The sequence below is a fragment of the Squalius cephalus genome, assembly GCF_949319135.1.
Source record: "Squalius cephalus genome assembly, chromosome: 21".
In the NCBI taxonomy this organism is placed as follows: domain Eukaryota; kingdom Metazoa; phylum Chordata; class Actinopteri; order Cypriniformes; family Leuciscidae; genus Squalius; species Squalius cephalus.
The window spans coordinates 19,353,608-19,368,858 of record NC_137142.1 but is presented as its reverse complement, the minus strand read 5'-3'; the positions used below and the strand labels follow the sequence as shown (position 1 = coordinate 19,368,858).

The window sequence follows — 15,251 nt, the reverse complement described above, 5'->3', positions numbered from 1 at the left end:
TTAAAAGGTAACAGATAACAATGTTGTTTTAACACACTCTTAGTTTATTTTTGAACAGCTGCAAATGCAGAGTTGTTGTCGAGATATTGAAACCACTGCTTGCACGCTCTCTTTCGCTTTATTTTGGACTAAAAATATCTACAAACAATAATGCTTTTTGTATTTGTATGTGGATTGTCAGTATAAGCACATAAACCCTGTTTGTTGGCCCAACACAGCAACATCGGCTCAACCAATGGTGTGAGTTTGGGGGCGAGGCTATCTGTTTATCTAACCAATGGCAGGCGGGGAGAGTGTTTAATCACTTTGTCATTATATGAAGTCCACATAATACAAACTAAATGAATTGTGAGGGAGTTGTTGAATCTTAATTGAAATGACAGTTGTTTTTATATAAACTCTGTAGTGTGGCTTCTGTTATTTTCCTATCAAAGGCTAATAATTAACACCGTCAATAATCACAGTCACAGAAAGTACTTAAGCCATCAAATATTAGAATAACATCACTATACTCCCAGGCTCATTTACAAAATCCCGTTGAGAGAAAATAACGCATAGCCCTTCTTATGGCCTCTGTAATGTTCTCGGATATTGATTGTATCAGGGATATTAGCTGGTCTGTGACTTAATCAGCCACCGCCCCCATCTGAATAAAGCTTGAGCTAAATGACTCCCTCCTGAGGGGCCTGCTCTGTCTCTTTTTATTAAAACCCCACAGTCATTATAATGAAAATGTCAATAGATCTTCCCTTACATGCTTTTACAAGAGAAGGAACTGAATTGTGATGAATTCTGAGTGACGAAACACTTTTATACACAGCCCTATCTATTTGATTTAATTCATATCTTACGGGATTTTTTTTTAAATGCTGATCCACTGGGCCTACTACAGTATTTCAGTGGTTCACAGCTAATAAGCCCCGTTCCAAACTTCCAAGGATCATGATTCAAGAGTTTTATTCCCAGAAATGTACGTCACGGTTTACTGACACTGCGAGGCTGGTGGGGAACGGCAACAGGCTATAATATGTAAATAATCTAGGACATTAAACAGTCCCATTTCCACGCTGGGTCTTTTTTAGAGTGCCACAACGCTGGTCCTCTGCATATCCAGTGGTATAATTATAAAACCAATTAACTGAGAATAATTTGCCCTAATGGCAGAGCCAATAAACAAACAAACTGAGCGAGTGATTTAATGGAAGGGTGTCTTTGTGTTGCTTTGTTGCCTTGCGAGTGGCCCAAATGAGTTTAACAAGAGCTCCCTCGAGATGCTACATATACCAGAGATATGAGAGAGCATCTCCTTTTGATTTCCCCTGATTCTCGACTCCCATTAAAAACTTTAAGAGGCAGCTGTGGAGGTCGGTCGAGCACCTAACTGTACCTATAGCACTGACCATACCGGAGATGTCCGAAAGTAGAGACCGGACCCGAGGCTCTTGTGTTAGCCGAGATGTTGTTGTGCGTGTTATTCCGTATCTCCCGCTGACTCGTGTATTACATTAACGAGCCACTTACTGATTGACTGAGAGCTTCTCTCCATGAGCCCTTTTAATCTACTCTGATATGAAATGCATGATTTCGCTGCAGGAGTCAGGTCTGCGGGTGGGCAATGTCTTAAACTGTAATTGAATAAGTGTAAGAATCACTGTGTCTTACAAGGGTAACATAAGTGATAACGGTTCACCCTTTTTGATTGGCGCACACACACACACACAAACACACACTAGTACACATTACGGAGCAATTGGGACCTTATAAACTATAAAAGCTATATATATATATACAGTATATATAGGCCTATATATATAAATCATAAAGTGAATGCGTTACTGAGTTGGATCCGTGTGAGAGGATCTGGCATCTACTGTTTTGTAGCCACATGGAGTCAGTGTAGAGTCCTGATAGCAGGAATGAATGTGGTATGTAATTATTTTACAATGAATTGAGTTTCTCTTGCATTTTGCTGGCCTGATTAACTGGTTAATTAGAATAGAAAAAAAAAACAGGTGTTTTGCAAAACCTGATAAATTAGCTTTAAAACAACTAATTTGAACTACAGACGCAATGTCACTACTTGTATTGTCTAAGGCGGTTTGGAATACCATCACATCATACTGATACTTCTGAAGGATATATAAGTATGAATGCTTAGATTGACTGTTTAGATTTCCAGTATGATGAAGGAACCAGATATGGTATCAGCTGTGATTTTTAAAGTTTCTTGACTTATTCTGTTTCACATGTTATTTAAAAAAATATAGATACACAATATTGCACAGTAGTATTGAGTAAAGGTATGCTATAGTATTCCAATTTTATATCCAAAGCTGTGAAATACAGTCAGTGTTGTAATCAATGAGTTGGAGGCAGCACTGAAAGATAAGTGGTAGTATTTTTAGACAATTGTTTATTGCTTGTTGACAATTGTTGACTGCGGTGACTGTGATCATGAGGCTTGCGTGCTTTGAAGCTAGATGGGAAATGTCTGTAGATTAATGTAGTGACCGACTGATTCCAGCATATCAAAGTTTACTAATAACTGGCATTTTCTTGCACATGCTCCTTTGGTTGAGTTCAACATGTTTCATAAATTATTGTAGACTATGAAACTCTCAACAGGCTTTGTCTCCAGACAGCATATAACAACATGCTGTATTACATTTTTCCTTGATCCAGTAAGAACAATGGAACGATTTTTTCCAAACAATACAGAGTTAAAGACAAAAACTGAAGTATTGCACTGGCTGGACACGTGTTAAGCTGTAGCCATATACTCTGTTGCTATATATAAGCACATTGTGTAATTCAACTCCTCTTGGCAGCAGTTCTCAGTAGGAGAAACCACTAGCTCAGCACATTACTCTACCCAATAAACCATTATGCTTCAAACCACGAGATGGGTGGACAAGAACTGTGTGCTGAAGACAGAAAACTGCATCCCGTGGACATATTTTCAGTAGTCAGGGTTTAAAGTCTGTCATCATTTACTCATCATGTCATTCCAAACCTGTGACTTTCTTTCTTCCATAGAATACAAAGTATGAATTTTGAAAGACATTATGGTCAGTTTGTAAATTGTTATACAAAGATTTGAAATAAATTATGCATGGTGCATAAGATGTATGGACTATTTTTAAGATACTTTAATGATAGTTTTGCATCCTTTTTTAAAGCTTAAAAGTCCCGATCATTGTAACTACATTGTGTTTAACAGAAGAAAGAATTTTGATCAGCATTAATACATTTTTTTGGGTGAACTAGCTTTCAGCTTACATTTTTAAACCCAATTTTTACCAGTCATAATAAATGTAATATTTATATAAAGGGGGTTTTGGACTCTCACTTTGGAAAGTGAGACATGCCACTGTCTTCACTCATTATCTAAGCTGAGTTCTTATACCTCACTAAGATCTGGCTGCTGCTCCTATACTTTCGGATGCTGTAGGTCCAGCTGAAAATTTGTGCTGCTTCCAAAGGATCTCTCAGGAAATGACATTTCCTACGTACTTTTCACTGGCAGGGGGAGTGATTTCAGGATAGAGAAAGAAAATGAGTGCGGGTGAAAAAAAGAAAGACTGGGAAAGAGGGGTGTTTCTAACTGGGAACAGAGCACGCACTGTTTCAGATTACACACACACACACAGTGAGAGGGAGAAAGAGAAAGAAAAGGAGAAAAAATCTCAGGGACTCCTTTCTTTTCTTGACGTTTAGTTGGGTTTATGGAGCCTGCGGGTCTGCAAAATGAAGCTCTCTGCTGTTGCGATAGTTCTCCTGACTAGGGCTTTTATTGGAGGTAAGGATGTGTGTTTATGTTGGCCTTTTAATATGCAGTGACGAAACTGGCAAAACTGGCTATCAGGGGGTACATGGTCAGTGAGATGATTTTTCAGATGACTGCTTCACGTTTGTCATACATGTAAAGTAACTGCAGTCTTTATCTGCATAAAACTATTTAAGCAAAACCTCTTTGACCTACTTTTACTCTATATTTGTGTATTTTTCTCCAGTGCATATTTCAAAATATGCCAGACTGCATTGTTCTGAACAGTCTTAGTTAAGCAACTAGGATTTTTTCTTTTTGTTTATGTCCAAATCTCTCTTGTGATGTGGTTTTTGAATTGAAAACAGAGCCCCGCTTGACCCCTGAGGGACTCGAGTAATTGGGACACAACATAAACATGACAAAGGCTTTTAACAGCTGGATACAATCTTGTTGTCGTGTTCCCTGCTCAATCCTCTAGTTCAAGAAGGCAGACAAATGTTTTCCACCTGTAGTTTCTGTTTGGCAGAGCATATTGAGCCCAGATGCATTCAAAATATTTGACACCCTTTAATGGTCATGGATTTAGGCCAGAATAGGAGATATCACAAATGAAGCTCCAAAGAAAACTGAAGGATATTTAAAAATTTTAAAAAAACATTAAAAAAAAAAACTATGGTCAATCTAAATTTGCTATTTTTTCTAATTTGCTAATTTGCTTTTCATGATCTCTTTTATTTCTCTTCTGTATGCTCATTTAAATTAGGAATGACTTTCTTGGATTTAAATCAATATGACAGAATCAAATATACTCTATTTAATATAATACATTAGCAGTAATAATACAGAGAAACATGTTGTTTTTTTCCCCAGAGCTGAGTGCCGCTTTAAATGTGTCCGTCACTCCTGGGCCAGTCAGCATGTGTATGGAAGGAGACAACATCACTTTGTCCTGCTTAGTGTCTCAGAGGAAGAGAAGCAGCAGTGTCCTGGTGCTCCGTTGGCTCTACTTCCCCACTCCTGAAGACGAGCACCTCGTGGTAAGGATGGGCATGAAGAAAGCCAAGTATTACGGCAACTACAGCAAGCACTTTCCCCAGACAAAGTTCCACCTGTGGGAAGAAATGGACGGACAGATCTACCGTCTGCTTATCCTGAATGTGTCCCTGGAGGATGGGGGTAACTACACCTGTAAAGTGCAGGAAATACGGAAGCACAGAAACAAGTGGAAGGCCTCGTCGAATGGAACAGGGAGCATGGAATTAAGAGGTAACTTGAGGATTTTTTTATTAAATGATGTAAAATACATTATGTACTCATCCATTCAGTATATGAATTCTGAAGGCTAATGTTGTCTCAAATGAAACACTATTTCTTTTTTAATATAGAAGCATTCACCTTTTTCATTTGTCAAATGTGCATCCTCTCATTTAGTGTCCAAGCACCTAAAAATGTTTTTTTTTTTCTTATTGCACATTACTTATTATACATATACTGAATGATTAATCATACATTGAAACCACATTTGCAATGTGTTTTGGTAGTTGACACGTCTGCCATTTTGGCTCCTCTGTTTTGATGCATACAAAAACAGAACACTATGTACTACGAGTACAATCTGGAAGTTCGGACTCTTCAACATTCAACTCATCTGAATAGTTCTCGTGAGACATTATGGGCCTCATTTATAAAATGTTGCGTAGAAACCATCCTACATTTGATGTTACGATCATTTCTCCAATGTGCGTACGTTTTTGGCTCAGAACGAATGTATGCACAAAAAAAGCCTTTCAAAGTATTCTCCATTTGATATCGTGCGTGAACACAGACAGTTGACACATGCACACTAGAAAGTTACATTTTTGTCCAGTGTCTGTGCTATTTCTCTCCAGAAGTTACATGACCGATACATATGCACCTTTTTAAACTAGATTAGCTTTTTTTCCTAAGACCCCTCACACTACCGTGTCAACGTGGGCATTGTTGTTGCTATGTCTTCTGTGGTTTATTGTTGTTGGACCACCTCCTCCATTAGTGCAACAACAAAAAAATGCAAGACGCATTTGATTATGCATGCTTAGAAAAATTGCACAATGTGAAAGCTTTTTACGCAAGTAAGCAATCTGGAGTATCGGCGTTTAAAACTAACCATTCAACTCAGAGCCTAGTCACTAGTGCCAGCGAACACTGTGGTTGAGTTGGATGTGGTGTAAGAGTGATGTCTTGCCACGGTCAGGGCTAACCACACGACAGCTGTTTCCTCCAGTTCACTAATCCTTCAGTATCCAGCACAGGGTCAATTTCAATTCCACAATTAGTGACAAAGGTCATTGTTAGCTATTTGTAAACCTCTTTTACAGAGGGGATGGTCTGTCTTTTCAGAACATCACAAAAGAGTGACTATATCAGATTCACAGTGACATTACTCCATGTCAACGGTTCAAAGCCCTAATCCAAATAGTTTTAGAATGGTCCATAAAATTTTCAAATAATCAACAAGAAAATGAGGCGTAAACGTTCCCATTTCTCACGTTGTAGCCTTTTCTTACATGCTAGCTTCGGTGTGTTTGTAAGTCTCAGGGTTCCACCTTCCACATATATACATCATTTCCACTCTAAATGTGTTTTGGGCCAACACAAACAGACCATGAGCTTGTTAATGAGAGCAACCTGGACATGCTGTGGGGACAGAACGAGGAGGCTTGGCAAGGATGCCACTGAAAACATTTACTCTGGCTGCATTATGAGTTTTCCTATGGTGTTCGGACAGCGAGAGGTCCCCAATGCTTCAGCGTCCACTAGATTAATCATCTGCCTGATAAACGGCAATTGCCTGATTCTAGCAACAATGAAGAGAACAAAGAAGTATTTGTTTGCACTTAAAGGGACAGTTCACTCAAAAATAAACATTTTGTCATTATGGACTTTTGCATGCCGTATTGCATGCCGTATGACTTTCTTTCTTCCATAGAACACAAAAGGAGATGTTTTGAAGAATGTACTAGAGCTTTTAAACTTTAAAAAAACATGCAAAAACACCATATCATTCATCAGCATTTTATAAAAGTATTCCATGAGTGTGTTTTACTGTAAATAAATCTTCTGAAATCACTTTGTGTGATCAATAGACTAAAATATAAGTTTTTCCACTGATAATCTTCACCTTCAACAGTTTTTGTCACGATGTTGTAAACTGGATCAATCGAGTCATCTGAAAAGATCCAACTCAAAAGAATGATGCGTTCACAAATCAGACATTGCTTCTCTCATGAACGTGCCAGTGAGAACTAGAGCAGATGTAAAGATTTTCAGTGCATAATAAATTACATTTCAATCTGTTCCTCACACAAAGCTATTATAGGTTTCAAAAGACTTGGAATATAGTGCACAAGTCGTATTTCTTTTTTTATGTTCCACTGAAGAAAGAAAGTCATATGGGTTTGGAATGACATGAGGGTGAGTAAATGATGACACAGTTTTCATTTTTGCATGAACCATTTCTTTAAAGAAGCATTGTACCATTTAAAAAGTGAAGTTATTTATTATGCTTCATCATCGGCAATGAATAACCATTGCATTTTCCTTTGAATAGTTTTCTTTGTATAACTCATGCTTTAGAAGCTAAATTCTAAAAGTAACAAGTCTGAAATGTCTGTATATTTAAGCAGTTTATTTTGAGAAGAGAAAAACTGTGGTTTATTTTTTAAAACCACCACATAAAGTGCACATATATAGCTGATGATTTATTTGAAGAAAAACACCAGCATATATCTCACTGATATAAAGATGTGGGTTTGAGGGATATAAGCAACAGAATATTACAGTAGGGTTTAGACAACCACAGATACCCCACTTTACCCGACTCTGAGACCAATACAAGAAAAAAACAAGTGAAAGAGTAAACAAGAGGCAATAAGGAAGGAAATGTAGGTCGTAGGTTGAATTAAACTGGGGAATTTGTTATGTACAACAAAACAATGTCAACTAGCTGAGATCCCCCATAAACATAGACCAAAGCAGGACTACAGAGTGGGGTTAACCACTTCAACCATCACTACAGCCACAGGGTCGGCCAGCAAATGACTTAATGCTTTTCCAAAACAAAAGCGGCACTCAAACATACCCCGTTCCTCACCCGTTTGACTTCGGATGTAGTGTGGACTTTGTTCTCGAGTGTTATTTCACAGTGTTTCTGCAGATCTGAAAATGTGCTGAACCCTTCAGTTTAGCAGGGGTTTTATAGAATGGTTTTGACTAGAAAGAAAATGCAGATCAGATGTGTAACTGTATATCTGCTGTGGACACAGTGTCCGGTTTGTTTTTTTGTTTTGTGTTTTTTTGAGCTCTGCTCTAGTAGTGCCTTTCACTGCTCTTGTAATTAAGATAATGTAATAGTGTGTAATTTTAATATATATAAAAAATATATACTTTCTCCTTGCTTAATATACAGAGAGAACCATTTGTAGATTGATTTACCCTTCCATTCCATTTCTTTAGCATCTTAACCCTTGGGTCTTTAGTGACCCGGGACGTCAATCATTTTTCATTCATACATTTTTTTCAAGTTATACATCAACTTTCTTAGTATTCCTCAATCAATTCATTATAAACTATTTAACAAGAAAAAAATATATACAATTATAAAAGAATGCCTGTTTTACCATTAATTTGTTTGTAATAATTGTATAGGGTCACTAATGACCCGATGTGTGTAACAGTGTAAGTATATTTTTTCTGCACAACAATAATTGAATCTCTGATGACTGAATAAGTGCAATTCACCAATTTTCCACAAGGTGGCAATATCTGACACACAATGATGAAGTGACGTTTCACTCATAGTTACCGCAGGCAAAAAACAAAAGAATAGGAAGTATCATCAGCAAAACTTGAAATGGCTCAGCAATTTACTGCGGAGCAAGTACTGAATGCAATCAAATATTAGTGTCACTGTGACTTGATGGTGGTTCTGGTGAAGAAGCTGTCAGCGATCAAAATATTGATTTTGAAGATGTTGAAAATGGTAGTTTTTAGAATATGTTTGAGGTTGCGAATATGGGCCAGATGCTGGAAAATGAGCTCTGATGAGGACAGTGATGATGGTATGAAACATCTGCTCAAACTGAACCATTCCAAGCTCCAAAAGGAAACAAAATATGCTTTATTTTATTCTCCTGTAATTGTTACTCTAATATCAGGAGAGTTTTATATTATCGAGAAGGTAGAGATCCAGCCGTGTTAGATATAGATCCGGGTCGCTAAATACCCGAATATGTAATAATGATTGGCGAAACATTCATGCATTTAAAGGGGTAACCTGCCCAACACAGCAACATTGACTCAAGCAATTGTATTGGTTTAGGGGCAGAACTATGTGTCTGGCTGACCATTGGCAGATGGAGGGAGTGTACAGGAAATTTCAAGTTTTTGTCATGCTAATGGCACACAAATAAGAAGGTTCTTGCTTACACTTTTTATTGCGTTTCATCATTAAATCATCTACATTTTATTGAGCTCATTTGAAGTTTTAACTATCTTACAATTATCTTTGAAAGTAATTCTCTCCAACAGTGCCCTCAACATCTGCAAGCAATTTCCCCTGACCTGTTTAAAAAATGCCATGCAGCAAGCATTGAACGAAGAAAACTTAAAGAATAAAGTATGATTTTCCATGTATTCTCAAAAATCAGAACTTAGTTTCCCAGGTAAACAAGTATTAACAATAATTAATAGTAGACTAAGTTATTTAAACATTGATGTAATGCATGCTGAATGTATGAATAGCTGTTTATAAGCTTTCTGTGGTAGATTTATTAAAGCCACATTTCTCAGGGTCAAAGGTTAAGTATTTTTAGAGGCCGCTAATGCAACTTCCTTTTAAACTAAATGTCCTTGCCTGGTCATATTGAAGCCTCATCAAGCACAACCCTGCAAAAAATCTCCACAGTAAACAAGATGTTGGAGAGAATGACCGGGTTGAGACTTGACCCAAATTTTCAACAATATGATAATACAGAGATTTTCCCCTGACCTTAGATTGTAAAATTGCAATACAAATGTTAAGTGCAATAAAATCCACAACAACCCAAAAAAGTTTGCAATTGAAAAAAAAAAAAAAAAACCTGACCTAACCCCAAAGGTCAATAAAACTACAAACTGATTCCAGTGCTCATAAGATCTGTTTTCTTTCTTTTTCAACTTTTAAACACTTTTTTTTCTTTCTTTTTTTTTTACTTCAAATGCTTCCAACCAGCTACATAAATGAAGTGTGATTTAAAATTGTAATGGCATTTTATTAGCACTGTCAAGTGTTAAGGCACCTATGGACCCTTTTCATGGACTGATGATGGTGCGTTACCACAGTTATCAACATCGCAAATCTAGTAAAGTGTTTAATATTTTCATTTTTAAATATATTACTTTGGCAGTAAATTGTAAAAAGCAAAATAATGCTGTTTCTAATACAACAGCTGAGGGAGTGACGGCAAATTTGACATCTCTCTCTCTCCTGACTGCTGTAATCAATCTCTCTCTATATTTTTCCCTCTTTTGAAAGTTGTAGAAAACGCTATTGCGGATTTTTTTTCTTTTGCTATTAGAGCAAATGCAAATTCAAAATTATATTTGCTTTCATCTCCCATTCACCGCTATAGAAATTTACCCGACTATGACAAATTCTGCTTCTGAGAACCCCGGAAATGAAATATGAAAAGGGTCCATTGTATCTGTTAGCTTTCCTTCTTCTTCTTCTAGCATACTCTCTTGAGAAGGTACTTATTTTGAAAAAGTAATCACTTCACGACTGCTAAAAAAGTAGATTCTATATAGTATGAGCGTGTGTAGTATGAATGTAATCTGGATGTACTACATTCGCCATGTTGTCATTATAATGTGACCTACCTGCTTCACTGCCATTTACAAATCCTCTCCCGTGGCCTCATGGGATAGTAAAGTGTTCAGCATATGCACACTTCAGAATCGTAAGTAGGTCATCCGGGTCCTTTTTGCCTACTCTTTTACGAGTACTTTGAATACGGACATACTTCTTTTGCCACATACTGTGTTTCGCCTACTAAATAAGTCTGCGATTTTGGATGCACCCTATATCTCCACAGCGCTTTAGCGTATTGAGACGAATCTTGGTACATGTAATCACAAGCATGACCTGAGCCAACATGCTGCATTTTGGCACAGCTCTACCTACTGGTCAGGAGACATGAAAAATAGCTTTGCCCAAAAATCATAAAATTCTTTTAATTCAGTATTTATTTTAATGAAACTGGTCTTTATAGATTCCTTGAGTCATAAAACAATAATTATGCCATATTCGGTCGAACTTGCTGTCTGCCATTTAATTTTTTTTTTGAAAAGCTACTTTTTCGAACTCATCAACAAATTTGATGGCATGGTGCCAAGCTTATTTTGAGGCTATAAATCTGAAACACTTTGGTATATTGACCTTAAACTTCATATGTGTCACTGTCTCCTCACACATTAATTTGGTAACAGTGCCACCTATGTCAAAGATGATTGTATTTGGGATTTTTACCAAATATATTCTAAAAATGTCTTTAATTATTAATTGTTGCAGTTGCTCTGATGCTCCCAGCAATGCTTGCATTACTCATCATGCCTTTTTGTGATTGGCCCCTTAATTGCAGCTGTATTTATGTCTCTCTTTCTCTCTTAATGTTTTCAGTACATCATACACCCAGCACAGGAAAAGCTGATGTCATATGGAGCATGTTTGAAGGTATGCTTTTGCCTCAATATTGTAATAAAATAGAGCTTGTTTATTGCAGTCTGGTGTATGGTCTCCGTCACTGATAAAGACACTGGCTTGGATCACAGCTTAGTGTTAGATAGCTTTTGGCTAGTGTGTTACATCTCCTCCCTTCTGGTGGAGAAAGACCAAACCAAATTCAACCAAGTGTAAACCAAGTGTGCTCACGGTGTTTGGTTTATTTTTGTGGTCAGCTTTGCCCAAGCTTTTATTGGAATAACGATTCTTCCTTGGTTTATGACTCTTTACAACATTTCCAAAATCCACTACATTTTAAACACAAAATAAAAACACATTATTGTGGGTGTAATTCATAGTTTTAATAACATTTGTTAAAAGTAAAAAGAATGTAATACTGATTGTTGGAGAATGTTATCATTTGTTTGTTTGCAGGGTTCGCGCTCATCGTAATAAATTGTTTACAGCGCATTATTTTGCTGTGATCTTTTTCAGATTTGTATCTGTGTGCTGTGCTCATCTGCTCTGTCGGTCTGGTCTGCATGCTTGTCTTTGCCATGACCATCACATGTCAGCACCTACAGCACAAACGAAGACTACGAGGTGATGAGCTTTTTACCCTAGAGTCCAAATTATTTACCCGATACTTTAACGATACAATGTCATCAGTGCAAAAATTCATTTCAAAATGAAATTATTTTCGTGTTGTACAATCCTGTTTTTCTTGTTATGTCACATAGATTATTTATTCATTTGTTTCTAATGTTTTTTATGCTTGTTCTGTCTCCATCTAGCCAATTATTACCTTGTGAAGTGCCCAGAAAACAGGTAGACCTGGTTCACCACTGCTTTACTGTTGTTGTATGTACGATTGATTCTTAGACTAACATTCTTGTTTTAAATGTCCAGCTCAGGGGAGACAGTAACCAGTGTGTCCAGCTCCTCTCCTGCAATGCACAGAAAAGAGAAACGACACAAACCTCATCTCAGAGACGTCACTGAACCACTACCACCACCACAGATACCAGCTAAAGGTACATTGAAACACCATGTACTCCCTGGGTACATATTGTGATATCAAAAATAGTGGGTAACATTAGTTAATGCATTAGGTATCATGAACCAACAATTAACTTTTTAAATGGCGTTTAATAATATAGGTTCATATTTATTATAAATACAAAATTGCATTTATGCATTTGGCAGATGCTTTTGTCCATTGTAATTCACATTCATTCAATATACATTAATTTAACATGTATTAGTGAATGTAGAAATGAACATTAACCAAGGTTAATAAATGCTTGAAATAATTAGCTATTCCATTGACTAATGTTACACTATAGAACCTTATTGTAAAGTGTTTCCAAATTCCGAACCCTTGAAAATATATATATTTTTCATATTATGTTTTCTTCGGTTTGTTTTCTAGCACCTGCACCAAGAAAACCACGTAGAAGCAAACTTTTAAAGCCACAACCTACAAAAATGGTAGGAATGCCGACTCTTATCGAATTCATTTTACATAAGAGCATTATTTGCTTTCATGCTAAAACGTTAGAAAGATTAAGTGATGCTGATATGGTTTCATAATTGTCCTAAATATATATCTTGCTAAATTACTTTTATAATGTTTTTCATAATTAATTTTGTATGTGTAATCTTTTTATTCACAATTTGAAATTTGCATCTAACAACGCACTTTCTTTAGCCTCTCAATTGAATTTCCACAGACTAGAAACATGCAAGAGGGAAATAATGTAGCTTTCTCATAGAGCTCTATGTTCACCACAGTTATTGCTATACCTACCTCCATTTATGGGTGTTATAATTTTATTTACTATTATTGCTTTCCAAAGCGTGATTATTTATTTAACATGGTTGATTCTTATTAGATTAGTTTCCAGGGAAATAATCACAGAAATGCAGAAAAGCAGCAAAAAAAAAAAGAAAAGAAAATGTTTTAAGATCCAGCATTGTGTTGTGAAATCCGTTATAGATCAGACTTGTTTAAATGAGTGTAATTGATAGGGTATCGGATGTCTATGCTTCTGCTCTGTCCACTTGCGTTGTTTGCATTCCCTTTTTAGAAGTACTTGCTTTGACCATCTGACATATCTACTTATCAGATGAAGTGCTTGTTCCTACTTGAGACTCCTAGTTACATCCGTCTACGAACAATCCTAAAATTATACCTATAATTTCATGTTGTTCTGTCTGACCCCACATTCCTCAGTGAATACTAAACGCCCCTTTTAGACCTCTGACCACATACTGTAGTGTTCATATATCTGAAACGCCCTGTCTTCGCTCTTCTCGCCCTCAAGCCAAGGGTGGTAGAGGACAGTCTGACATACGCAGAGCTGGAGCTGGTGAAACCAAAGCCTGAGCTGAAAACAGACTCCACTGGATGTGCACAACTTGAGCCCGAAACACACTGCACGGGGACTGTTTACGCCCAAATACTTTTTGTGGAGAAGCAAGTGTAAATATGTATATTAAGAGTTTCATACCAAAAATTATTTATGAGATTGTTTAAAATATTTTTGACCTACATACTGATGTTCTGGTATTTCACATGTACTAGTATAACTCTGTAATACAACAGCAGCATCTTCTTTTGATATATTTGGGCACATTTATGTACCTCTAGATTTAAGACCTTGCTTTCTTTAAGCAAAAAGAAAGGATTACATAATGGATTTAACTCCAAACGTGCATAATTTGATTATGCAATTTTGTCAAATATGTAACAATTTTATTTTTTGCTATGTTGAAATAAAGATTTGTCCTCTAAAAGCAGAGGATGATAGAGTGTGAGCTAAAGAGCACAATTTATTGTCTCATTTACGTCCGCTTAAACAGACAGTCATAACGTATTGTGTATTGAAGCATATCAAAGACTATTTAACCCTCTGATGTAGCCAGAATAACATTTATAACCTTCTTTGTTTAAGTTTACTTTCCATAACTGAAAATACGCATCAACTGTAGTGTGTGTTAGATAATTTCAATTCAGCTTGACTGTGACTATTTATAAAAAAGAATGCGTTTTTACCATTTTAATGCATAATATTTGTGAACAATACTTGTTATAAATAATACATATTTTTATATTTATAAAATGTTTAAATTATAATGTAAATTCTATATATTTTAGGGCTGTCAAATTAATTAATTGCGAATAATTGCATCTGACATAAAAGTTTGTGTTTATATAATAGGCTATATGTGTGTGTGTGTGTGTGTGTGTGTGTGTGTGTGTATGTGGATGTGATTCATCAATTTGACAGCACTAAAAATAAATAAATGTATATTACAAATATAAACATATTTAGAATTATAAACAGCAATAGGGACTAAATATATTTAGCATCATATATATATATATATAGCTAAATATATTTAGTATTTAAAACATTTTTGATAATAATAAAATCTGTAATATTTTTTAATTCAGTAGTGCTCATAATTTATTATGTTTTATAACTGCTAAAAGCTCTGTCTACATAATTAGGTTTGGACAAGTTATTATTATAAGCATGAAGCCGCTGATACAATGCACATCCTGTCCTCCGTTCTTGAGTTTAGTCTGTCTCTCTCTTTCTCCATTTCTCCCACACACAGCTAAGAACCAGTGACTGTGATGAACCCTTTAATGGTTACATTTATTAAAATCATACTAATTGTAATCATGCTTAATAATTAGCTTTACAGTGCATTATAATTGGGTTAGGCTACAAG

General features: G+C 36.1%; 1 protein-coding gene across 1 annotated transcript; it reads left to right on the top strand.

Annotated features, from left to right (window-relative positions):
* The first annotated feature begins 3,634 nt into the window (after nt 1-3,634).
* On the top strand, nt 3,635-14,339 carry vstm4a (V-set and transmembrane domain containing 4a). The gene is made up of 8 exons (XM_079856403.1): nt 3,635-3,799; nt 4,640-5,035; nt 11,466-11,519; nt 12,003-12,110; nt 12,302-12,335; nt 12,417-12,541; nt 12,940-12,998; nt 13,835-14,339. The coding sequence occupies exons 1-8, from the start codon at nt 3,748-3,750 to the stop codon at nt 13,994-13,996; spliced, it is 990 nt and encodes a 329-aa protein (XP_079712529.1). The 5' UTR covers nt 3,635-3,747; the 3' UTR covers nt 13,997-14,339.
* The last annotated feature ends 912 nt before the right edge of the window (nt 14,340-15,251 follow it).

Coding starts and splice junctions, on each gene's coding strand:
- vstm4a (XM_079856403.1), top strand. CDS start 3,748: ATGAAGCTCTCTGCTGTTGCGATAGTTCTCCTGACTAGGGCTTTTATT. Junction 3,800..4,639: donor GACTAGGGCTTTTATTGGAG/GTAAGGATGTGT, acceptor TTTTTTCCCCAG/AGCTGAGTGCCGCTTTAAAT. Junction 12,542..12,939: donor ACCACAGATACCAGCTAAAG/GTACATTGAAAC, acceptor TTTGTTTTCTAG/CACCTGCACCAAGAAAACCA.